Source organism: Cornus florida, unplaced genomic scaffold (assembly GCF_030987335.1).
Source record: "Cornus florida cultivar Cherokee Brave unplaced genomic scaffold, ASM3098733v1 CherokeeBrave_3.0.0_Hap2_Chr11, whole genome shotgun sequence".
Lineage (NCBI taxonomy): Eukaryota > Viridiplantae > Streptophyta > Magnoliopsida > Cornales > Cornaceae > Cornus > Cornus florida.
The window spans coordinates 81,861,803-81,889,581 of record NW_026775581.1 but is presented as its reverse complement, the minus strand read 5'-3'; the positions used below and the strand labels follow the sequence as shown (position 1 = coordinate 81,889,581).

The 27,779-nt window shown below is 34.4% G+C and overlaps 2 protein-coding genes across 2 annotated transcripts; both read right to left on the bottom strand.

The window, feature by feature from the left end:
* Window positions 1-248: 248 nt before the first annotated feature.
* LOC132286978 (transcription factor MYB3R-1-like) lies at window positions 249-14,531 on the bottom strand. Its single transcript, XM_059789427.1, has 12 exons — window positions 13,338-14,531; window positions 12,504-12,718; window positions 11,473-11,527; window positions 10,457-10,514; window positions 8,088-8,182; window positions 7,845-7,948; window positions 6,452-6,580; window positions 4,345-6,175; window positions 3,418-3,761; window positions 1,888-2,020; window positions 1,521-1,757; window positions 249-539 (listed from the first exon to the last, which is right to left on the bottom strand). Exons 2-12 carry the CDS (start codon window positions 12,584-12,586, stop codon window positions 429-431), a joined length of 3,180 nt encoding a protein of 1,059 aa, XP_059645410.1. The 5' UTR covers window positions 12,587-12,718; window positions 13,338-14,531; the 3' UTR covers window positions 249-428.
* A 101-nt stretch (window positions 14,532-14,632) lies between these two features.
* Window positions 14,633-23,346, bottom strand: LOC132286979 (la protein 1). Its single transcript, XM_059789428.1, has 10 exons — window positions 23,178-23,346; window positions 23,007-23,085; window positions 22,146-22,295; window positions 21,863-22,005; window positions 21,256-21,404; window positions 20,452-20,553; window positions 19,936-20,359; window positions 16,458-16,605; window positions 15,388-15,466; window positions 14,633-14,972 (listed from the first exon to the last, which is right to left on the bottom strand). The coding sequence occupies exons 1-10, from the start codon at window positions 23,226-23,228 to the stop codon at window positions 14,855-14,857; spliced, it is 1,443 nt and encodes a 480-aa protein (XP_059645411.1). The 5' UTR covers window positions 23,229-23,346; the 3' UTR covers window positions 14,633-14,854.
* Window positions 23,347-27,779: the final 4,433 nt, after the last annotated feature.

The following is a 27,779-nucleotide window of genomic DNA, read 5'->3' as shown; positions in this document are numbered from 1 at the left end:
GTAATAGGTTTATCTCAATTGAATTTTATTCCACATCATAGAACTGTAATTTGAAATATTGTGCTGCATGGTGTTGACATTTTCTTGTCATTCAAGTACGAGCTTATCAAGAAAAATCATTTCAAGGGATCATCATTGAGAAAAGAGAACACTAAAAATAGTCGTATCAAAATCCATTTTGCATCCCAATAATAAAAAGTTTCAACTCCTCCCATACTAATGTGCTAAGATATGAAGGAACACCAAAAGATAAATCAGAAAGCACAAGAACAATCTTTAATCTATTAGTAATTATATCAAAATCCATACACCATAACAAAGATTGAGAAGCCAAAAAAGGCAGATATGCACACATGTATTAGTTCTACAGTAATATCTTACAGAATACTCCTCTATAGCTATAACAACTTACTACTACCTGCAGCACTTCAAAAGATGGCAGATGGACTTAAGGAGCTTGTGGACGTAGACAATTTCGCGCTTTCTGTCCCCTTACCAGGAGTCCCACATTCACTAAAATCAAGAACACGCCACTCTTTCTGCAAAGGATACCAAATACAAAACGTCATAAAAAAAAATAAAAAAATAAAAACATCAAGTTAATTCAACAATTCATCCAAATTCTGGGAAATGCAGATTCAGGAGTCCCATGCTATATGTAGCAAGGATCCCATTAGTTATTCCAGGAGAGAAATTTTGCATTACCCAAATCAGTCCTAAACTTCGTCAACTCCAAACTACATTTTATATTGAGTGGTGATCAGATAAGCTCAAGTGAAGTGTCGAAAGAAAACTAATTCAAGCTAGAAATGACAATGACGATAATAAACTGATAATAGTAATTATACTTTTTCGCTCCAATTGCTCAGCAGCTGCTGCTACTAGTACGAATAATACAAATAGTTTTTGAGGCTCCAATTAGTTAACTATAACAAATGTTTACCAAATTCATATATTTTATATATATACATATTGCAAAATTCTCCTTTTTGCTTCACAAACTATATACCTAATCTTTGGAAGAACTAGGATTTGATAGTTCTTCCTTTTCCCTTTGGCATGTCATCTTTATAGGTCCAGAAAATTACTTACAAGAAGAAACTTTTTAGTTCACTTAAAAGAGAGCAATATGGGAAGAGGGGCTTGACATTATTATCATTGGAAAAGGACTTCACAACATACACGACACAAAACAAGTCAGAAAAAAAAATAAAATAAAATAAAAAATAAAATAAAAATAAAAGAGCGAGAGAAGAACATCGACTTCTCCAGTTTCGTGAATTACCCACTTCTAGCGTAAGTAAGAAATAGTGGCATGGACCCATTTGATCATTGCTTGTCTAATTGCACTCAAATGAGGGTGGTAGGCGTACCATTGCCTGAGAGTTCCATTGTAAGTTTATTAACAAATTGGACTAGTTGCGTTCAGAAACTAGTACTACCATTCTATGGAGCTGACTGAAGCAACAGAATCAGAGAATCTAAACCAAATATTGAAAATTATGCCAAAAAATTCATACCAATACATTTGAAGCCACAATGTCACGGTTCTCTGGCTGACTATCAGCAATATGATTATTTTCCCGGTCCAGTTTCTGATTGTGGTAGTCATTTTCTGTTAATTCTGTTTCAAGAGTTTCATTTCCCAAAACCTCCTGCGCATCAGCCAATGCAGCTGCAGTATGGTCACTCAACTGTTTCATCAATCCAATGGCATCATAGCTTCTGTTCCCTGGGCTCATAAAATACCCTATATCCTGGAAGAAAATTCCAAGTATTACACAGATGGAAAAGCAAATCAGAAGAAATAAAATAAAATAAAAAGAACCTATAACAAAATCCATCATATACTTCAATATTACATGTAACTGCAAGAACTTGAGATACCTCAATTGTTATATCAGTATCAACTCTTGGACCCGGCAGAAAAGAGTTAATGAACCAAGGGGACTTCCAAGCTGAGGGGGACTTCCAAGCTGAAGGGGACTCGAAACTTCTCTTGAAAGGGGTTCCGCCGAATCTGGAAACAAAAATCATCAGTCATGGGATGTTTCTGATACTAATGTGATTGTTGACCAAGAAACAAACAATAGATGAATACAGCTCAAATCAACAAAGCTTTTGCCAACATTTAGGGTGGTTACATAAATTTTATTTTCCCATTCTACACTATCTAATGCCATAACTTCAGCAAACCACATGTTACCACACCTTTCATTATTAATTCTATTCATGTTAATTTCGATCTCCTCTTCCCTAGCATTACCCCCATTGTGGACCATATCACTCCTTCCTAACAAATGCACCTAGTGGTCTTCTTTGCACATGTCTAAACCATTTTAGTCGATTTTCTCACTTTTTATCGCAATGATCACCACTTCAAATTAACTCACTAATGTCATAATGTGTTCATTTCTAGTTGTATCCTTTCTTGTCTTACTGCACATCCATCTCAACATTCACATTTCCGCCATATGCACTTTATGTATATGTTGTTTCTCAGTTGCCCAAAATTCTGACTCGTATGGAATGACTAGTCAAATAGCTGTTTTATATAATTTAACTTCCGATCTTAGAGGGATACGCGAATCACACAATATACACCCATCTTGCCTTGGTTCTATGATTAACATCAACTCCTCCACTAAACTCATCCTGCCTTGATTCTATGATTAAAAATATCTCCAGTTTCCCCTTTATTGTAAACTATCAGCCTAAATAACAAAAAATGTTCACTCTCTTTATTCTCAATCTTCACTGTATCCCTATTTGGTTCTATGATTAACATCAACTCCTCCACTAAACTCATCCTGCCTTGATTCTATGATTAAAAATATCTCCAATTTTTTCTTTATTGTAAACTATCAGCCTAAATAGCAAAAATGTTCACTCTCTTTATCCTCAATCTTCACTGTATCCCTATTTGTGTTTTTCGATTTTACTAAAATTACACTATATATTAAGTTTCATTCTTACTTATCTTAAATCCTTTTAATTCTAGAGATCCTTCTAAACTTCCAATTTAGTACTTAACTCATCTCTAGATTCATCATTTGAAATAATATCATAGCAGATAACATACACATTAGATCTCTAGGTATCCTATTATCATAAGCTTTCTCATTAAAAACCATCTGAAGATTTTTCTTCTACTAACAAACAAGAGACGAATGAAAAACAATGTATGATACTAATCTGACATAAAAGTAATATGAGTAAAATTTAACCACATCTATAATGGAAACTTGTACAAATCCAACAAAAAAAAAAAAAAAAAAAATCTCCTAATCTCCCAGAAAAAGCCATCATTTTGTTAAGTGATCAAAAAGAAGGGAAAAAAAAAAAAAAGACAAGGAAACAGCATTATGGAGTATACAAAATGACAATATAACAACAGGAAAAGCTGCAGTATCTTACATGCTCAAGTTTTCAACACCAGCATTATTCCCAGAATTTTCAACTGTAATCTTTAAGGGGGTCAATGTAGTAGCAGATTTTACAGACTTAGAAGCAACCAAATGATTTGTGTCATTCTTCTCACAAACTGTAGAGGTAACAACAGGTAAGTGGGAATTTGTGGATGAAAATTCTGAAAGAGTGCCTTGATTTGGTGCAGCCTCCAATCTTCTAGAATGCTGATTTCCAAGAGTTTTAGAACTTGGACCCATGGCTCTGTCTGATTTAATTTCGAATCGATCAGGGGAAAAGAAAAGTAGATCGTTTATGTCATGTTCAAGAAGGATTCCAGAAGGATGTTGCACCTGAAAATAACAAACAAAAAGATTTAAAAAACCAATCTAATGTAGTACTTTTCAACTTCCAATATAATGATAAAAGTTTGAACCATCTGGACAGGATTTATACAACTAAAATCAAATGAGTCAATTGTCATAGTAAGGGCCATTGCTTAATGCAATCATAAAAAGAACGAGCTGGCAAGCACAATTAAGATTCAAGTCTGGGAGCAACCGCTTGACATGCAAATAAAACTGAGGGATCCAATCCCTCCCTCCCAAAATCTCCATATTGGGGTGCCAAATTAAGTAACGACACTTTTAACTCTTTACTCCAACAATCTAAGCATCAACACAGAGTTTGAAGAATTGAACAGAGAAAAGAAAAATGCCAACAAGGAGCTGAGAAATTTGTAACATGGACAGGAGTCCAAGTGAAAGACGCTTGATACTGACAAGTGACAAGTATGACCCTGTTCAGAACTAAATTCTTTTTCAAACAGAGTAACTATCTTTGTCCTTACAAGTTTCACGACGTAATTTAGAAAAGACACTTTATAGCCATTATCTTTATAAGGTTATGTAAAATTAATCCCAAAAAAAAACTCACAGTTCGAACCGCTGCATCAACTAAACCCTTAGTTTTAGGATCAGTGGCAGAAGTCCCTTCCCCTGCCTTGTCCTGGGAAATAGTGCTATCAAACTCTTTCTCTGAGTTTCTTTTGTCCAAAAGTCCAGTGTCATCTTTGCCCACTTCAAAATCATGACCCAGATTTTCTTTATCTTTGGACGAGATTGTGGAATTCCTTTTCTGGTTTGACAATGAAGAACGCAAAGATGCTTTCTGGTTCGCATTGCCATCAAATGTAACATCTAATTGGGAAAAATCTTTGGTCAAGCTGGAAAATGAAAACTGATTCATGTCACTCTCAAATTTTTTCTCACTCCTCTTCTCTGACAAAGGTGACAACAGATCACGGTGCCGTTTCTTCAATATGGATGGTGTGCATGTAAAAGTTTTGGCAGCACTTTTCAGCACTGCATCTGGACTACCATCCCTAGACGGTGAGTCCCATAACCTAAATGGAGTGAAACAGGTCATGGAAGGCATCATGAGTTGTCGGATACCAAGAGGGCTGTACTCTTGCTGCATATCACTATCAGATTGAACTAGATCACAGCTAAAGAAAGGAATATCCAGGCTAGGAAAATGAGGAGGTTCGTAAAATAGAGATCCTGCATCCTGCTGTTCAGTTGGTACAATTGCACTTTCATCCATTGAAGGGCAAGTTTTATCATTTGATGGTACCGAACCAAAATCATCCACAGGAACTAGCTTTGTGGAGTCCTTTGTCTGATCCTGTTGCATTTGCAGGCCCATGTTATCCATGCTGTCACTGCAAGGAGTACCGGCAGTGTCATTGGCATAGATGAAGCCATCATGTAAACCTATGGTTGGCTCCTCTTCTTGGTTCTCAAGTGAAAGAATATCAAACTGATTCGAATCATTAACAAAGATAGGTGCAACATCATCTGAAAGTAGTGGAGGAACAGAAAACGGCTGACATTCTGACGATTCCAGAATCTCAGACCTCAGAGGATAATATGATTGTGAAGCTAAAGTGCCTGAAACTTCGGGGAGCTGACAGTTTGATGATTGGTATAGTAATGAATCTGTGGATCCATCTAAGTTGATATTTGAGCACTCCATAAGATTCCCTCCATCAGTCCTTGTATCTGAGAATATCACCCTGCAACTGCTATCTTCGGATATCAACATGCACTCTGTTTTATCAGAATCTGTTATCATGTTTCCCACGGAAGTAGACACACTTAAACCCTCAGTAGTTTGTAATGGGAAATGTACCGCCTCATGATTTCCATTGCCACCTATAGAATGCATCAACAACCCTGATGATTCCTGTCCCAAATCCATTGAAGTTATATCAGATGACTCCTTCAAATTATGCTGCCAATCTTTACCTGCAGAAATTCCCCAATCGTGTGAGAAATTGTGATCAAGGTTTGAGGAGTCACCAAATTCGTAAAGTACTTCTGGAGTTGAAAAAGCAACATCTTCAAGAGCTACGTGATAATGCTCAGAACATGATGCTGGACTGGAGCATGGATTCTTTCCATGAGAAGATTCTTCAGTTAATCGGCATTCTTCTCTAGCATGTGCATCTACATTGACCATGTCACTTGTAGATTGCAAACAACCAACAACATTTGAACCTTGACTACATTCTGAAATCTCCTCCGCTTCTATCCCATTCTCCCCACTGGTCTGTATCACCCTTGAAGAAGACGAAGCCATGGATTGGTTCGGATGGCTGACATGAGGGAGGCCTTGGAACTGCACTAGTAATCCTGATGTCAAGTAAGAGTCCAGTTTCTTCTTCACAGAGCTGTTCCAATGATTTTTTATGGCATTGTCTGACCTGATGATCATATAAAAACAAATATTTCAGAAATCATGCTAATAAATATAAGTTCTAACATAAAAACAGAAGTTCACAAATTTTGAATAAACAGAACTCCACATGAAGGCATTACATTACCACCAGACAAATGAGCAAGTTCAAGAAGCGTAAATCTTGGAAGATATAAAAAAACGCAAGCAAAGGAGTATATATCTGACAGCAGAAGATTTTAAAGCTCTAAATTCAATAAAAATGAATTAAAAACTATTTCATTGAAATAACTAATGAGCATACCTTCCAGGCAAGAATTTCATTAACTCTGCCCACTTGTTCCCATAAATTTGATGGGCATGAATTAAAGCCAATTCCTCTTCCTGTGTCCAAGCCTCCTTGTTTATGGTGGGATTAAGATGATTATGCCACCTAGAAAATAGTATCATTTAAAGCCATGAAGCATTGCACCAAATGTATGGGACAAGTAAGAAATAAAAAACAATTAGACATGTAAATGCAATCAAACTGCATCCACTAGCTCAAGCAATACTCTTCCAGACATTAGATGAAAGGAAAATAAATAAATGGAGTAAAGCCAAAATCAATCCCCTAGCAAAAAGGGAAGTACAAAAGAAAGAAATGGACCAATATATGCTTTGATGAGCTTTTATAATTTTTTATTCAATATACAGTATGGCCTCTGTAGATAATTGTAGAACCCAAAAAAAATTCCTCCAAATGGGTGAAATATAGCAACTTTGTTTTGTACCAGCATCCTCTAATGCTCAATCAATCAAAACCTAAATCATCACTATCCTAATTCCTAAGGTAACACTGTGAAAGCTCAACTTAGAGAGAGATCATACTGGGACTCCATAAGTAATAAAGAAACCAGTATGGATAATTATCCATCACACGGAAACCCAAATAACCAATAATAACAAATTGAAAAAGAAAAAAAAAACAAAACAAAACAAAAACCAATAAGAAAAATGACTATCCAAAGGTTCCTTTTAGTGGTCAAAGACAGTCAGGTAAGAGGAAAAAAATACTAAACCTCAAACAAAATTATGGTTCTTTACAAATTAACAATTAAATCACAAAAAATATTAGTTACATTTGCCATTACTATATGCTGTATCTGCCACAAATTCATTGTAATTGCATAATTTCATATGTAGAAATGTCTTGCTATAATCGACTAGCTTTATCATATTAGCTCCTTGTTTATAACATGTCATAAAACCTTGTAAACAACAATGACCAATTAAAAACACAAAAGCCAACTCCCACCCAGTTGACCTTTCAGTGAACCATCATAATGTGCTTTCCAGTTTAGAATGTGGCATGCCAATCAATATAATAGGTGAAGATTGGTTGGGCAGTATTCTATCACCTAGAAAAAGACAAAATAAAAAACAACTACTAATACTAACACCAAGTATCTTAAGGTATTCATAGTCAAAATACAGTATTTAAGTTTGGCACTACTGTATAATGTATCTGTAGCAACTTCGTTGTAATTGAATGATTTCTCATGCAGATACGTCTGGCTATATTTTGCTAGCTTTCTAAATTGGTTCCTTGTTTATAATCAGAAAGTACTTTCAGACTAGGGAGGCAAGATAAGCATAAAACGAGGAAAGATAAAGAAATCCCACAAAAATAGAAAGAAAAGCCTTTCAGATCTTACCTTTCCCGACATTGCTTCCCAATTCGTCCAGGTAAATGCTGTGCAATGGTAGACCATTTTTTTGCCCCATATTTGTCCACTAATTCAATTATTATTTCATCCTCCTGTACATATCATTACAGATACAATTGTGTTATTATGAATTACGAAAAGGAATTCCAATAGTCAAAACCATTGTATATATTAGAAAAGCAAACTAAAGAAGGGAAATTACAAAGAAGTAAGAACAACAATAAGCCTAACCTCTTTAGACCATGGACCTTTGACAAGTTCTGGATTCAAAACTTTCTGCCACCTGTGTAAGCACTGTACATCGGTTCGATCCTTGAAACATTCCGCTACATAAAGCAAAATTTCACAATTGAAAGAAAATTATGTCTATAATACAAATGTTAAATTTGTCTCCCTCCAATTTTTTCCTCCTATCACAGTGCATACGAGGTAGCTGTTTGTTAAATTAGACCTGGCAAAAATCGGGTAGGTATTTGTTGAGAAAAAGAAAGTATTCAGTTAAGTATGCCTATGATATTCCAGTAAGTAAGGATCCTTAAACATTTGTCCACATCATTTTCCAAAAGAATTCTGTAGGAAGAAACAAGGGCTAACTCAACAAACAACCATCGTGCATGAGTGCAAGGCATACATGAAGTGGACATGTCTCTCAAGAAAAGCATCTAAGCATGGAGGACCTGCACTTTTGATATGCCAAAGGAATCTTGGGTCATGTTTCTGAAAAAACTGAACTTGCTAGGACTAGAACTTAGTAGTTGACAATTTTGTTATAAAGTCAGAGTCTGTACTTTTATTTTTTTCTTTTAATTAGTTTTTCAAAAGTCAATTTAGTTCAATTTAGTTAGATAGTTAGTTAATGACTTAATGGTGATACCTATGTCCAAGGGCAGAACCACAATTTGAAGACACATCAAAGAGCAAAAAGATAAAATCACCACTTGGATAACTAACGACTCCCTCCATCCCACAATAGAAGTCCATGTTTAGAAATTGGAGTTTTTAAGGGGACATGCAATTAATGCATTGTCTCCTTTTAAAATTACCAAATTGTCCTTTTTAATTTAAATATATATAGTTATAAAGTTCAAAATTTTTTAAAAAGATAAAGGATAGTGATGGAAATATAATGAAAAGATGCTTTGACTTTTCAAAGAGGACAACTAATTTGGGACATGTAAAAAGAGAAAAATGGACTACTAATATGGGACGGAGGGAGTAATTAAAGGATTCATGTCATGCATTCTTACCATGATTCATTTTAAGGCATGACAGACACATGTTTCGATGTTCTGAATGCATGAAGTTGTTTTTGGCATAAATATGTTTAAACAAGAATTTTTCACAAAGATAGAATGTGTAAATCAATTGAAAGTTTCCAAATAAAATTATATAGAAGTCCAGAATAGTAGTTGTAGGTCGATAGCTCAATTGATCGACCTGTGCAGGAACAATTTTTGGAGACTTTTCTAACCTAATTACAATTAAGAAACCATAATTCCTTTGGACTCAAAGCATTATACGAAGACTTCTAATCTCAAATTATATATTTTTAGAGAGCATATTTTATTTTTCATCATCTACATCTTGCATCAGATGGTGAGTTATTGTTCTGAGTGCTATTTCTTAATCCTTCTGCTATACGGAGAATTCAATACCAAAGTGTCTCTACAAAACGAACACGCAACTTGGACGACTAGCCGAGGAGATCAAAGTGCTTGTGGAGAAGCATATCACGTGAGGACCACAATCTGTTAACTCAAGTGTGGAGTTTGGTGATCAGTCTGTATCAAGAGGTAACAACGAGGAGTCCCAGGAATTGGACAGTCAACCTACTTGTACAGTCTCTTCTCGTAATGGATTTGGTCTTCCTGGACCAGGACTTGTGATTTTTCCCCGTTGGGTTTCCAGGTAAAAATTGTGTGTTCAGGTGCATAATTTATTTATTTCTGCTCTCTATACTTTAACTGATTGATGTTGTTGTGTTGCAATCTACATATCTTGAGCATAATAAGCACAGGGTAATAAGTGAAAGAAAGAAATTTACTCAATATCTAATTGGTGGTTAATAATAGGTTAGAAGAAGTAGAGTACTATTGCCTATATATGCTGCAAGACCATTTAATCCAAAAACAAATGCATCAATCTGATCTAGACCATTTAAAATAGAGAAAAAGGTCTGAACATCTTCTCACATAATCAGATTTGGTGATAGAAAGAACCAAAAATCCAAATGCAAGTAGGGTACTATTGCCTGCAGCAAGACCATTTAATCCAAAAACAAATGCATCAATCTGATCTGGACCATTTAAATAGATAAAAAGGTCTGAAAATCTTCTCACAAAATCAGATTTGGTGATACAAAGACCCAAAAATCCAAATGCAAGTAAAGTTTAAAGATAGAATTGAAGATAGTTTGCTTCTCTTTCCAGAAAATATATCCTATTGTGCACAATTCAAGAAGCTAGAAAGCCCATTGCGTCCAATTATGTTTATACATTTCAATAAAGAGGAAAAAAAGGAGGAAAGTATATGATACTCAAACCTACATCTAGTGTCATGAGATGCTAATGAAAATAAATGCATTGATTTCACAAGCATACCTATCTTTTTCCAATTTTTCCCTTTAAAACGTTGGACAGCCTTGCGCAAAATCTCATCCTGAAATTAAAAGCAAAATCCATCCCGTTAGGAATATGTGCAAAGAAAAATAAAAAATCTAGATTTTTATGAAGATCAATAATCATTGAAGCTCAATCAAAACAAAAACTAAGATGCAAACAACTATGGTTGCAAGACATCATTACCATACAAAACAATAGTGCACTTCTGACAAATGGAGAGAATATAAGAATAACATCAATCACCAAAAAAAAAAATAAACTGCAGTAATAACATGCAAAATAATTGATAGATCAAATTAGATAAGGAACATTTTTAGATGTATAAATGCCGGTGCAGTGATTATCATCAATATATGCACATCATGATGATATATATAAACCCATAGACGCAGGTCTGCATGCATACAGTGAGAGGTGCAAATAACAAATACAAGTCTGTACAACTTGATATAAAGAGATAAATTTATGTTGTTGGAACCTAAGTCACACAATCATTCGCAACGGGTGTCGCTCTCACGCTCCAAGCGCGCACTCTCGCTCAAGTTCTCACTATTTGTGATTTAATTTTTCCATTTTCGTACTCCCGCTCTCGAATTCACTCTCGCTCCCACTCCCGCTTTATGTGACTTAGGTTGGAACCGTGCCAAGAGGCAAATATTACATACAAGTTTGCAGAGTAACTATAAAAATCTCAATCCACATTTTAAAATAAATATAGGTATTAAAAATGCCAATTTGCATCCCAGTCACCTACTAAAGAAAAAATTGAAGAAATGGGCAAGAGACTACAACAAGTGTAAAAAAAAAATGAAATGATTTTGAACTTCAACATCTTCATGCATAAATAGTATTAATGTTAATAGAGCATCCGATATAAATGGAATGCATAAAAATTGACAGCACAAGACAGCAACACTATTAAGCTAAAGCTAAACAATAACAGGTTAGTGACCTTGACATATATATCTCTACTTCAAAAAAAAGTAATCACATACCTCTTCAGCTGTCCACTGTCCCTTCGTAGAACGCCTCGTAGGGCCACTAGTCCTCCTATAAACCAGTGGAATACTGTTAAACATTGTCAAGTTGTTGAAATAATGGTAATTCTCTCAATCAAATGAGATTTTCGCCATGTAAAACATCCATAGTTATAGATTAGTTGTGTGCATGTGTGTGAGGATGTATCGGTGTGGGTTTGGAAGAAGGCTTTTGACATTTTGTAAGGAATATTCTGGCTAGAAAGTAAGTGATACAATATTAGTTTTTTGTTTAATAAATTTTAACAAAGAAAAAGAATAGCAATACTTATGTCCAACAAAACAAAAATGAAAGAATTCCCACAAATTATCAGTTTACTAAAAGAAGTTAACAATGGATTGCTCTTGAAGCACAAGCTGATAGAGATTGATGTAGTTTTGATTTACATTATCAACAACAAGGACCAACATCACCACCAAGTTAAACATGTAAATTGGTAACAACTGAAGGTGCCAGGCACCAATAGGAATATTTCATCTAGCTGAAGGAGTTACAAACACTATTACAGAGTGTAGAATTAGCACTGTCCCAAGATTTTTTGTCACCGCTCATGCTTTCCACTAACAAATAGGTGTTAAAGTACCCATGAACACATATTATTGTGAAAGAGTTACAAACACTATTACAGTGTAGAATTAGCACTGTCTCGAGATTTACATGCTTTCACTAACAAATAGGTGTTAAAGTACCCATGAACACATATTATTGTGAAGGAGTTACAAACACTATTACAGAGTGTAGAATTAGTACTGTCTCAAGATTTTTTGTCACCACACATGCTTTCACTAACAAATAGGTGTTAAAGTACCCCATGAACACATATTATTGTGTAGCAGCTATCCCCTTTTTCAAGGTATAGAACTAATAGAAGTTACTACAAGATATGGCATGAGAAAATGTATATAAGAAAAACAAGAAATAAATAAAAATAAAGTTGGAACTATGAAAGGACATGCAAAGAACCATGTAGTGTGGTTTAAAATGATACCCGTGTGGAGGTCGCAATTTCTGATAACCATCACCAACCCCGTCTGAAGTAGTAGTACTAATCTTATCACCTCTCATAGTCATTTGACAGAAAAGCAAATCTACATATCCTGATTCCAGCACGACGGCAATTCTTCCCGTAATGTCTTACCCAAATCATTATCAATTTCTCTAAGATGTGGCAGGATCTACCCTTTTGCAGGATAAACTCACAGGCTAAAAAAGGAGAAAGAACAGGAATCATATCAAAACTCAGTAAGAAAGTAAAAACTTTACTGGAATACACAATCTGCATTCAATTGCCTTTAATGAATGTACAATCAAATCTCTTACTTCTGAGCATTAAATTTTAGAAATTAAAAACCTAACTTACAATAGATCAAGAATTCAAGAAACGAAATAAGGAAATATTACTTGTTGAATTGAATAGCCTTATAAATGGCTCGGACATAAATTAGCCAAAAACCAGCTAAAGGAAAAAGAATTAGACATTTAAACTATCAAATCTCGGCAAAATCCAAATACTAGTCCCGCGGCCTCTTTCCCTGAAACTTGATTTTCAACAGATCAGTATATCAAAATTCATCGAATTCTGGCACCCAATCCCTAATTTTACCAAGTCTAAAACGAACGAATGCACAAGAGCATCAACCAAAAACACATTAAAAAGAAAAAATTGAATAGGGTTTTCATGAACCCATCAGAGAAAAATTTAGGATTAAAAATTGATATCAAAGAAAACCAAGGGGTTTTTACATTTTCGAACAAATTAGAACAATTCCTACACACACACAAAGAAAAAGAAAAGAACAACATAAACCCAAAAGAGACTCACCGAAGTGTGCTGAAAATAATGTAATCGGATGAGAAATGGAGTCCAAGAGTCTGCCGACTCACCGCGCATTGCAAGTCCCAGTGGAGACAGAGAGAGGAACCTGCAGATGCTCGGCGAATTTAGAGAGAGAAGATAGAGTTTTAGAGAGAGAGAGAGAGACAGTAAGAACGATCTGAAGGAGCTCTATTCCAACATAAAAAGGGGCGGACAACGTAGTTCAAATCCTCTGCTAAACGTCGAACATGTTCTAATATAACAACGGGAATAATTGACTCACGTAGCAATCTCGGCCTTCCATTTTCAATAGGGTTGTTTGGTAACGATTTAAATATTTAAACCCTCAACGGCATGCTTTGAAAATGGTTTGAGAAAGGGTCGGGTAATAGAACAGGGTCGGGTCACGATTTTCTTCTTTTTATTTTTTTATTTTTATAAATAGCATGTATAGTTGTATAATTTATTAATCGCGTCAGCGATTCGGTGAGCTAAAATGGCCTCAAATTGTATGGATTCTCCCAAACATCGTTTATTAAACTCTTTTTTTAAAAAAAAAATCTATCTAATAAAGTGGTTTATTTAGTTCTTTCTTTTTCTCTTTTTTTTTTTTCCTTTTTTGTTAAATAAGTTAAAAGATATATAATTCTCACCCACAAAATATAGGCATGGAAACAAGAGTCCCTCATAACTGTAGTCCATTTAATCCATCCCATTATTTGTGTTGTTTATCCCCTGCCAATTTTATTATTATTATTATTATTTTTTTTTTTTTCAAAAACACCCTTAAGGTACAATTTCTTTAAATAGGATTAGACAAATCCAACAAACCAAACTGGATTTTAGGTTGGTAATTTAACTTAGAAATGACCTACGTTACTTTTAACACGAGTTTATAAAAGAATGATGATTTAAGGATTTGATTACAAATAATATTGGTGCTTTGAATTTGAGATTAGAAGAATTTTAATACAACATTTTGAACTAATTTTTCACTAATTTTAAATCTAAGCTGCCAATTCGGTGCTTATCAACAACACTAATCTTAGTTTTTTTTCATTCTGCTCCTCTTCCACTTGACTAATACTCTTTAGATCCGAACTACCCTTTTTCACTAATCTTTGCTTACACGACACAGTAACTTGAAAGAATAGAAAGAGAAAGAAAGAAGTCATGAGAGGACTTGTACGAGCTTCAGCGCCACAAGGGGTAACCAAAATCAAGTCTGCAGTTGGTCACAGCATTTTTCAACAAATTTAGAATTGGAATTGGGTGTACTAACAAGATCAACAAACAAAATCTAGATCATAAAAACGAGAATAGAACTTATTAGTCAACAGAATCGCAGTTACATTATAGATAATAAGAATTAAAACATATAATTGTTGAGCACGAATTAGTAACATATTCTTGTGAGCTCTAACAGAAACCAAGCCATCGAACAACACAAACGTTATGGCACAAAATTGTGGCGGGTTGTAGGAAAAAGGTCACAAAACCGACTGAGGTGGTGTTTGGTAAACTCATGCAGCTCCAACTTTCTGAACTTTATTTGAGCGATTTCCAGAATCATTTCCTCTAGAGCGAGAGTGCCTCTTGTTGAAATGTCTCCCGCCCCTCTGGCCTCCTCTTCCTCCTCCCCTGATAAGAAAATTGACCAAAAAAAAAAAGGCCCTCTATAATAGCTTAAAATGTGAAGAAAATATGTTCAACTCTTTTTACGGTGCTGATGCTTTAATGGAATTTATGCAATGACCCATATTTGTACATACATATTCAGCTCAGAGTTCTACAAAAACAAAAAGCAAATTAAACTCCAGAAAAAAGAAACTTTTTTTATTTAATTTTCTAAAACAGTTCTCCAGAAATCCATAGGACTTTTTAAAAGAGAACCTTTTTTTTCCCCCTAACTCTATCAGAAAACAATTTTCAACAAATTATCAACCAAATGAATTTTCATGTTGTTTTCGAGTTCTCAAAGAACAAAAACTGTCCTTGAAAAACTGAACCAAACAGCTCCTACAGGCATTCTGAACTAAGGAGAGAAGATTCATACCTTCCACGGTTGCTCCAGTTTTCTTTGCGCTTATCTTGGCTACCTCGAAGTACACTCCAATACTCCCTTTCAGCATCACCTGAAAGAGTGACAGGACATAAGACCCTTAAACTTTGTTATCATTTTAAAATCAATATTGCAGAATAAAAACATGACACACACATGTAAGTACACTGTATAGGTTGTCTTTTATATACCAAAAATATATCACCAAGGAAAATTGGCATCAGTATCCAACCAATTCAAGATACCCCAGCAAGAGATGAGTGTATAAACCAACAAAGGCATGCATGTATATACCAAAAGGAACCACGTGCTCAGATAACTCAGATGCATTTATGAAAATAAAGTCTAATACAGCCGGAGACATCTCTAGGGTTGAATTAGTCATCAAAGGAGACGCTGTACAGAAATAGAGTTGAATTTGAAATTTGAACACCCAAAGAAGACCAAAAGATGCGCATCCCCCAATTCAGAGAAAAAAAGAAAGAAAAAAGAAAACATAAAAAATGCATGAAAGAGGCAGAGAGGGAGCAGGAGCCCTATACACTTCAGCCATAAAACATCACTGATGCATGCACTATAAGATTGTACAACGGGTCATTCATCACTACCTCAAATGGGCCCTCTCCTACGCTTTTGAGTGCTACAGGAGTTGCCCTTGGAGTAAGTTCCCTCACTCCCACTTGAACAACAAATTCAATATTATAACTTGTAAAAACTGTACACTTTAGCTAAATGCATAACTGATGCATTCATTATTTTTTATAGTAATTCCAACTTGTAAATATCCTTTAATATCTTTTTGTGTAGTGTTTTTCTTCTTTTGCTCCAATGTTGTTGGATCTATATGCACATTCACATCGATAGATTGAGCAGTATATAGCATATGACATACTATGTATTGTGAATCTCAAATAACATAACTATTCCAAACGGCAAATCCTACGGCTGGGAATTCAAAAGTAATGAAAGATATTTGTAGTAGCGCAAAATCTAGTCAAGCAACAAAGGAACTTTCAAGAAACGCTTCAAATGAAATGAACACAGAGCAACGAGTTGCTGCCTACCAGTCACAGGATCTAAAGTAGCAATGTAATTTTTCACAACCAGTCCGCCTTCCTCGGCAAGCGCAGCAGCAGTGCGTGCTTTCTGAACTGCTCCTGGTTCTTCAAACCGAATGTATCCTGAATCCTCCCCCATGCGGAAATCAATGTACTGCAAGGAGAAAAAAGAACAAAGGCAAAAACATTAAATTAAAACTCAAGAAACCCCCCAAAAGCTCTTTTTATCACACTCCACAAAAGAGGAATGTGATTGGAGGCATGCAAGGCATAATTAGTTCAGTCTTCACAATGACAAAAATGAAACCCAAGTGAAGCACAGAATGACAACACCAAACGAAAATAGCGCTCAATCTAAAAGAATAATCACAAACTCAGACACAGCAAATTGGGTAGTTTTCAATTGATAGTGGGTTAAGCATAACAAATGAAGGGGAACATGTGTCAAGATGGTTGGGCCATGATAAAATTACCAGTTAAAAATTATATCTTAGAGGGAAATGTCAATCTTTTCCAACAGAATGTCAATACATTAAATGCCACTTTCTTGGAAATTCGAATCCACAAAGGGACATTTTAATTGGGATGAAGTAATAATGATTAAAACAACAATTACTAAACGAATCTGAGCTTAATCCTTACTACTAGAGTCAAAATTTATCAATGAGCAAAAGAAATATGAGCCAATTGATTGAATAGCTCTACGTATCTGAACAAATTAAAATTTGGCTTGCATGATGAGCGTTGTAAGGGTTTATAAAAACTATGGGTTTGGCAAAAGATTAATAAGAAATCAATATTTTCCTCTCTTTTTGAAGCAATTTGCGAGTATTGAGCATTCAAGAGCACCAGCCCACACACAATTGAGGCAGAAAAATTAAGCTCACGCTCAATAATTTGATTATGAAAGCTATAATGACAAAGAATATGAGATAAGGCTTGTGAAAGGTTTTGGATACAACAGTGACAGTAGTCTAGCCCATAAACTCAAAGCTTAAGAACCATAACTAACAGAAAATGATACAGAAATGAAGGAATAGAAGAGGTAAAAATGAAGTATTAACGCACCTATTTGAAAGGCATTACCTATCTATTTGTGAACAAGAGAAGTTTGAGCCAACAAATCTTGCATTATTGTGTTCCATTATCAAGGCCAGAACATCTAACAATATCCAATTAATTGAACTTCTTGCAGGGAACAGGGAACAAGCACTGATCTTAACAAGGAACCCATCTGACATCTATTCCCCCCAAGTTGCATGAAAGCCAGCTTCACACTATATCATTGTCCAAGGACAAGGCACTGTAAGCTTCATTCCAAATGTAATTTAACATGCTATTCAGATTTCATGATCCTGTATTTTACACTTATAAACTTTGGTAAACCTCAACAATTACTTTTTTATAACGCTAACTATATATTTTTAAAAGTATTTATAACACAAAACATTAGCCACTTTAGAGGTGCTTTTATTATGACATCAACCTAAGGTCCACAAAATATCTCCATGGAGGCAAGCAACAATAAAATTTATCCATATACGAAGTCGATCTGACACGATGCATTTTCTTAAATAACTATATTTGCAACCAATACAGGTATAAGTAACATATTGTTTATATTCAGCTTTAAACAAGTAAAACTAATTGTCTGCACAAATTTCAAGTAAAATCTGCATGAATTTCAACTTTGAAAAACCAACACAGGGTTTCCATATGCACACTAAATAACCAAGACACTGAATTGCTGAGTATCATATGAAAGATTGCAGTGGCACGCGTTCTGTTGCATCTACCTTACTTGGAGACATTTTAGCATACATAAAATTTTAAGCTTCTAATGCATGTTCCTCTTTGGCATTCCACACAAGCTGAGTAACACTGACATCTGCATATCCTACAAGCTCCAGGGATTAAAGACACACTTCTCTGTGCTCTTCTATTTCTATTTATTTTAATCATGGAGGTATTACATGGTATGTTTTCAAGAACAGTTTAGGGGGGCTTGGTTGGTGATCTTCTGGTGGGTCAAGGTGGAATGCAAGAATGTCCACTTTTTTTTTTTTTTTTTTCTAATGTACGACAATCATAAGCAGCCGAATATTTGCTGTGTTTTATAATGTTTGAAAGTTAACAACGAAAAGACATAGTTGATACAGGGGTTAGGTGGGTGATACCACATCTTGGCTGCGATTCTGCAATAATTTTTTTTCTTTTTTTTTTATAAGTAAAAGTGTAATAGAAAGCTTTCAAAAGGGGAACGCCTCCCAAGAGCTATACATATACCGAAACCAAAAAAGGAGTCCTATGGACCCAAAGAATCCAAAAAATCCACGATTTCATCTAAAGATGTACAATTTCTCCCCATCACCAAACTAAAAAGAGAATTAATAATAGAAAACTTCAACGCCCCGATGGAGAATTCCTCCAGCATTTTATTTGAGTGATTGTGGCGACCTGTGTGGGAGGGTGCGAGGCACTGGCAAGCTACCACACTGGGCGAACTAAAGGTTTGGAAAGGTTAGTGCTACATATGTAGGATTTGTACACTACAATTGGTATGAGACCTTTTGGGGTAAAACCCAAGAACAAAACCGTGCGGGCTCGGGCCCAAAGCAGACAATATCATACCACATGGTAGTGTGGAAAGTTACAAATGGTACTAGAGCCTGACTAAGCCGGAAGTGTGGCCAACGGGGACATTATGCCCCTAGAGGGTTGGGTGTGATTGTGAAGACCTATGTAGGCAAGTGCGAGGCACTTGCAGGCTACTACACTGAGCGAGCTATAGGTGCACAATCCCACATCGCTTGGGCATGAAAAAGGGAAGTGTTATATATGTAAGATTTGAACACTCCAATTGGTACGAGGCTTTTGGGGTAAAACCCAAGGGCAAAACCGTGCGGGCTCGGGCCAAAAGCAAACAATATCATACCATGTGGTGGAGTGGAGTGGGCCGTGTCCCTAGAAAATAGGGAGAGAGTTTGCTGAAGGTACATGTTCTGATACCCGTAAAAATAGTCATTATGCAATAGCCTCTGGGCAGTTTCAGACTGAGATTTTACTGTCAACAGCTTCTTGAGATGGCAAAATATTCATGTCATTTGACCAAAATTAATGTAAACCGGGGAGAACACGCAGATAAATGAGTATTTAAGAAAACAAAGACCTTCTAATAACAAAACAATGATATGTAGTACTTCAAACAACATATAGTTCAGTTTCAAAATCAAGGATTGCAAGAAAATCAAGTTTCTACCAGGTTCAATCGTAGGCAAGAATGAAACAAAGAATAGCTTAACATAAGGTCTGGAAAAGGAGGAAATGAAATAGAGAAGAAACAAATGATAGGTAATGAATTTTAAATATATATACATATATATATATTACTGAAACATAAAGGAATATAAAAAAATATTATATTTTACGAGAAACAATGCCATGAAGTAGCAACTAAGACAAAGAATAGGATACATCATAATACCTTAACAGTGCCAAATTTTTGAAAAACGCCCTTCAGATCCTCCCGTAAAACAACATCCTTGTCCTCCTTGTACACGGCAGCCGATTTCTTCCCCCCATTGCCATCATTCTCATCCATTTGAACGGGACTGTCAAGAGAGTTCTCTCCATCTTCGGTTTCTTTTCCTTCACTATCCAACTCTGTTTCCTCATTAAGCTTCACTTCGCTCTCCTCAATACAACTCCCAGGGTTTTCATCATCTTTACTGTTTTCTGGCACCTTGTCTTCAGCCCCTTCAGTAACACTTACTGTGAAGTCTGGTTCCCCATCCGTTTTGCGAACATCAGAATTATCACTAGCTGGCTTATTACTTCCATTATGTTCTGCTGAACCTCCAGTTGACGTGCTCTTCAATTTAAATGCAACAATTAAGCCTTTGGGGTAGCTGTGATTGTCATGGATGATAACAATAAAGATTAATTTTGAAGCAGGAAAAATGTAAATAGCCGGAAGTCACATAGTTATGTCATCACTTACTTTTCTTCAGGATTTGATCTGTTTTTATGATTTGAATCGAATTGGGGACGAGATTTCTCAACTTCTTCAGCTTGCTTTGCTCTTTCTTCATCAAAATCCTTTCTGAATTGGAAAGAAAACATATATTAGAAATGCATTCCAGCAAGATGACAAAGACCCACTTTCCTTTTTTTCTATTTTTGTCATAGAAAACCATAGTACTCACTAAAAGCTAAATTAACATTTTAGAAAAAACAACAATATATCAAAAGAAAGAACAAGTAAAAGGACCAGTGACTACTTATCAAAAAAAAAGGACCAGCGACACCAATGATTTTTTTTATAAATGACACCACCGAAGAGGGATTAGAAAGAGGAGCATTAAACCATATGATAAGTTGATAACAAAGAAAGACAGTCTCCAACATGTCCATCAAGATGGGCTGTACCCTTAAAGAACACGCCATAGATGGCTGATTGTTCAACTACAACGTCTGCTGTCTGCCTCTACGTATGCATCCATATGAGAAGTTTGAACCTAAAAAGGAGGCCAGGTCCCTAATTTTTAAAATTTTGATGAGCATGTCTCTAGGAACCCTGCATTGTTGTCTGTGTCTAACCAATAATGACCGTTGTGAACCACGATCTACCATGCAACAGATAGCACGAACTATTTTTATAACCATTTTTATAACTTCAAAGAACGAAGGGTGCTGGGAGAAGCCTAGAGTTTATGATTTTAAATCAGTTCCAGCAATACACATTCAGTTTTTATTATTAAAATGTATTACAACTGATTAAAAGGCAAGCATAGGCATAACTTACTTTGGTTTCAGTTCTAGCTCGACACCAGCATAAACCAAACTTTGCTCTAAGACCTTCTTGGCATCCTCCTCAGCTGAGAACTCAATCAAAGCAGTGCCACAAAAAACCCTTTTGTCTGTGACATGGCGAGGAAGCCTCACACTATTAACCTGAAATCAGCAAAAATAAACTCGTTTACAGAGAATCATACATTTGACATGGCAGAACTGGTGGCTGAGTATTTTTGGACCATAGGCACATGTTCATAAGAGTCTAGCCTCTGGAATCCAACATTGACAACCATAAAGAGAAGTGTTCTGATGATAACACCAGGTGGTCTTACACTCAAATAAATTCTACTTCTCTGTCCATAATTTTAACTAGCTTAAGCAACAGATATGCATCCTTTTTTCTGATTCTTATTCAACCTATGTCACAATAATCAGACACCAATAAAACTAACTTAGAACAAGACTATAATTTGAAATCCATACGTAAAAAGGAAGTGAACAAGATATTTAATTTAATTCTTTTTTATAAAAATAAAAATAAAAATAAAAAATAAAAACAAGCATCTTCAACCTTGGCATCTTAGAGAGAGAGAAGAAGGGGTGGGGGCGGCTAATACCTTGGCACACTGACCAAAGAAGGATTCCACATCTTCAAGCTTCACATCATACTCTAGCGGTGATGCAGCAATTGTCCTCACATCTAATTGCTCTATAACCTCTTCTGGCTTTTGAAGCTCGGTAGCCCTACCAATCTTCTTCCCTAAATGCATAACCAACAATATATATACACCACATATGAGCTACAGTTCCAAATTTCTTCCTATATTTTCTCAGAGCCCAAACAGGGCATAAGGCAAAATTAATTATTAAAAGAGTAAAAAATAAATAAAAAGGACTCACCATCTTCAGAGACCTTAAGAAAAGAAGAAGTCCTCAAAGTTTCAGCCACAGCCTTAACCATATCTTCTGAAACCTCTTCTGGCTTCACGTCCTTCAAATTAAGATGGCTTCTCATTCGAGTGAACGAACATATCAAAGCCAAACTAATCACTAGTGTTTTAGTCAAGAGAACATGATAGAAACAAGGGATGCAACATTCTGGTAAACACTCTGTTCGGTTGCAACATTATGGTCAACACTCTTTCGGTTGCAACATAAAATTGAAGAAAGTAAAGAATATAGGATCCAAAAGTTCGAGTTTCATACTGTTTTGCAAGTATAACAAGAACTCTGGGGGGATCCCAAATTCTCTTTTAATCCTGTATTTTCTCAGCAAACAATCAAAGTATAATCAATTCTCTCTCCATCCAGTTGCCATGAAACAGATAAAAGGAATATAAAGACCTAAATCCTAATTTTATTGCCATTTAACTTCCAAAAATTTGACTTTATTTTTCTTTCCTACATTTTTTCAGCAACCAGATCAGCATAAGCACTCAAAGCTCATAAATCAGAAAGAGGCAAATGTTTATATCCACAACAACAACCAAGCCTTTTCCCGATTCTACATGAATCCCGTATTTTCTATCTAAGGCCATAGACAATCCACATGCTATCATACTTTCTTTACTCACTCTATCCACATTAACTTTGGTTTGTGTGCGTGTGTGTATATATATATATTCTTCATTTCTTTCCAATGTTCTTTCAGCAGAATGGGCCATAAACGTATAAGACTAGTAACACAGAGACAGATGGCATACACACATATACACACCGGCATAGACCGGCACAAATACGAATGGTGAGATTGAAGGATACAGCCGTCTTCATTCTCACTGATCGTTTTCCTGAGAAAGTTATCTCTGGGAAGATTACTATCGCTGAAGTAGAATTCAACCTGTGTAACAACACCAAAGAAAAACATAAAAAAGGTTAGATTTTTTCCATTGAAATAACAAAATCAGAACTAAAAACCCTTCAATACTCAACCTGACGAATCACTTTCTTTGCTGTTACTTCGTCGAGCGATTGCGTTGCCATTGTCGTACGGTCTACAGAGCTCGAACTTAGAGAGAGAAAGTTAGAGAATGAGAGACAGAGAGTACGGTTTAGGGTTTTGTAGTTGGTGGCTTAGAACTGATGTATTTATAGTCTAAAATGCCCACTTTCATTTGTTCCTTCTTTCTTATTCCTTTATGTTTTTCACTATACTGGGCAGTAATATAGCGAGTATGGGCAAAGAAAAATACAAAATCAGATACTCATTTGCTTTTGCAAGGAATTGAACACTGTCTGGTGTGTGTGATCAGTCGAAAGTTTCAATTTTTACAACATAATTCAATAAATATGTATTTTTAGTGATGGATTTTTATTGAACTTTTGAAGATCTTCCAGACAAAAAAAAATAATCTAGCCATGAATTTTGAGTTGACGTAGTTAATAAAAAATCTTAGTAATTATAATTTTTATGAAATTAATGAATGCAAATAAATTCAATTATGAAATGAGTGAAATTTTATATCGTATATAATACTCTATATGATAATTAAAAAATCAAAATATTTAGAACAACACTATGCCAAATGAATTTGTATTAATTTTAATTTAATACTAAGAAGAACCAATTTATTAAATTTATATTAAGGGGCGCTTTAGTCATTATAACATCACTTTGCAACAAATTGGATAGTTAAAGGGTTTTATGTGAATATTTTTATTCAAAAAGGTTTTTTTGTCAAAAATTCAAAATAGAGGGTGTCTTATGTAATTTTTTTTATGTAATAAAAATAAGAGTATTTTGGTCCAAATATCTATTAAGCTACCCGATTGGATTAGTTTGGGAGAGAGATTTGTTGGCAAAAATTAGTTGAGGTGTAAGATTCCTATACAAAATTAATTTCATTAGTATAATTTAATTTTGATTAAACATGATTTATTAAATATTTTGTGGAGTGAATTGTATTGTGAAATTAATGGTTGATGGCAAAGCTTATTAAGTTTGTGGCAGGCGATGGTAAGAAAATAAATAATAAGAATAATAATATTAGTAATAGTATTGTAACAGGTGACACGTATGTGTAGAGGGTGTGCTCTCATGAAGTGGGTATGTACCGAAGATGTGTGTGTGTGTGTTTGATACAAGGAAGTGTGTTTGTGTTTGGTGATTGCAAGTGGTGATGGGTGTACTACATAAGTACATAGCCGCTGGGAGTTAGTTTCTAAATTTATGTATTGTTTTAAATATAGAAAGCTTTAGAATGGACGAGCATTAGCTGTACACAAACAACTCCCACACTAGCAGTGATTGTAAGTCTTGGGTGTTGGTTCGCAATGGCCAGTGTTCGATTCCTACCTCGCCTGCTTAGTTCTTAGACTGATCGTTGTGCATAACTTGAGGGATTAGTCGGAGCGTTAGCGTCGGATACCTCCTAAGAAGAAGATACTATATATATATATATATAGTTGAAGAGGCATATTGATAAGCTTGTTTTAAAATCCCTTCCAACTCCATTACACGGTAAGTTTTGGAAGCCACCAAGAAAGAAAAGGAAAGAGGTAGAGGGACGAAAAAAAACACGATAGAGCTTATACAATACTTCGGCACTTACAGCAGGTATAGAGCAGTGTATTTTAAATTTTTTTTTGGAAATTGTATATAAGTCTTCAATAAGTAATTTAGAGAGTTGCCCTTGAATAATTCTATTGTTTGCCATTATTTTCTGTTAATTGAGTGTACAATTGCAGTGACTGAGATGATGATTATATTATAAGAATTATTGTCTTGAGATTTTAAATAAAGGGCTTTAATTATATTTTTATTTACAATTGTGTAAAGTTTGATTATTGTTTGTTTTTCTTTAGAAATGAATATGACATAGTTATAATATTGTTCAAGCAAGGAGAAGGAACCGATCACTTCGACAATATCAAATGATAAGTAAACAATTTGAGAAGTAATCAAGGTAAGTGTATTCATTGGAATTTTTACAGTTGAACGTGTTAATTGAAGTATTGATAATGTTTATATGAAATGAGGATGTTGATATAATATGAATATATTATATAAGGTCCGTACCCTAACTTGGAATGAGAGTACTATATTAAATAAGGTTTATACTCTGGCCAAGAAGGAAAGTATTATATTTAAATAAGGTCTATACTTTGGCCTAGAAAGAGAGTACTATATTTTAATGCATGTAATATGTTAGTGAAGTTTAATCAAAGTTATCAGATAATATTTATTTATATTATTCTAATGTAGCAGTATTGTATTCACTAGGCTTTAAGCTCACTCTTTCCATATCTATATTTTCAAGTACAAGGTTGGGTCGCTACTGCCAGGCTTAGAATCTTGGGTGTGAATGGGAAAAAGAACAATGGAATGTCTTTTGTATAAAATGTAAATATTGCAGTAGAATTTAATATTGTGACTTGTAATTAATTGTTTAGTTTTTTTAGAACTTGTAAGGTGGATTTATAGTTTATTTTTAATTGTAAACTTTTAAGCAAGCATTCTGATATATGATGACGTCACTTATGTATGAAGTTAACGCAGATGGTTAGTTACATTCCAATTGTTCAATTTATTAAATATTGTAAATTGGATTGGGGTGTGTCACGAGAGGGGTTTAGTAAAAAAAATTCATAGTCGAGGGAGATTTATTATCCTTTGTCCTATATATTATTTCCGCAATGATACGTAATTATAAAAAAAAAAAAAAAAAAAAAAAAATTAGATAGCCAAAATTAAATATATAGGAATAATTGTGGCGGTTAATATATATATATAATTTTTGGTTCTATTCAATTTTGTCTCGAAGTACCGTTAGATTTGAGTTGTTTATATTTTTATAACGACTAATCATACACTACATAAATATACTATTATATGTTTTCGTATATCAAATATTGGATCAAAATAAGTACCATATTCATTCAATTACCAAAAATTTAATTTTCACTACCCCTTCAAAAACAATTAAAAGGACAACTATAATGAGACTTAGTTAAAAGGACAACTATAATGAGACTTAGTTAAAATATTCTTTCAATTGTATGGAATTATTATCTTGAAATTGAAAAAAAAATTAGTTTAAACTTTGAACTAAGTCTCTCCATTTTGGACAAAGGCTCTCCATTTCCCAATCAACATTATTGTAGCATTATTCTCAAAAATTTGAAGTATAAAGTGACAAAAAAAAAAAAATAAATAAATAAATAAAAGAATTAAGTGGGGTGAATTGTAATTTTAGTGGGGGCATTTTCATAAATTCTAAAAAAATTGAGATATAAAATGAAAATATTAAAAATTCAGGAAAGGGCCTTGGTACTATGTTAGGTCCGTGCACTGACACATATATAAAAAAAGAAATAAAATTTGAAAAGTACTTATAACATTTTAATAATTATGAAGTAACATTTGGTTCTGCAAGTCATGAGTACGCATAATCAATGATTGTAAGACACTTATGGTTATTTTCAACATGCATCCATTTCAAATACACATTTTTTTCGTTGAAGATTGTTTCGTTTCATGAACTTTTCCTAATATTACATACAAGTTATTTCGGTTGGTAAATAGCGTACCTAGCTTGCATTTGAACATTAAGTATAGGCAAGGTCTCCCTGTAAAGACGAAACGAGATAATTCAATTAAAGTTGACCCTATCACATCGAGTCTGATGAAAGAGTTGGAGCTTAGTCCTAAAGAATAAGAATGAAAAATTATTAGATGGTTTGGGAGTATATGATCTCAATTAATCACAAACTGTCACACAACAAGGAGGAAAAAAATAAAAAAAATACTTGAAGCACGTTCATCTAAATAACATATAAATTATGTATATATGTATATTTTACGCTACAGTCGTCAAGAGACATAACTTCTAGAAGTCCTACTACTAAGAGAAAAACAAATTTATTTATTTTTTATTCTCAGAAGGTAGAGAAAAAGAAATGGTCAAACCCCCTTATTAAATAAACTTTCAGAACAACCAACCTCTCTTGACAAATTGATTCTGCTCTGTTTGTCACAAGCCAATGCAAAGACCAAAAACAATCACATAAGCTAGAGTCCATCACATTTGAAACAGAAATTTAACGAAAAATACAATCACATAAACTAAAATACACATCATATTTAAAACAAAGATTTACTTTGATTTGACTTAAAGTTTATGTTCATGTTGGCGAACAGAAATACACATGTTATCTCAAATCCTTAGTTCTCAATACACTATTTCCATCTCCCGGGTATTTTCACGCTGTTCAATATTAAACAATACATGAGATAAAAAAAGAAAAAAGAAAAAAAGAAAAATGTATATCTGTTGTTGGTCGAGGCCCTGTCGTTGTAGTGATTTTGTATCCAATTAGTTTTAGTTAAAATATAAATTTGTTAGTTTAGTTAAAATTAAAATTAGTAGAATTTTTTTTTAGAGTATTGTTATTTCGCCTAACTTAGAAAAAATCGATATATTACGACTTTTCCGTGTATATTACTATATGGACTATTTTAAAATCTAAATATATCAATATAGCTGTTAACAAAAGTTGTAAAATCGTTTTTTCTCTCTATATTCAAATAAAGAG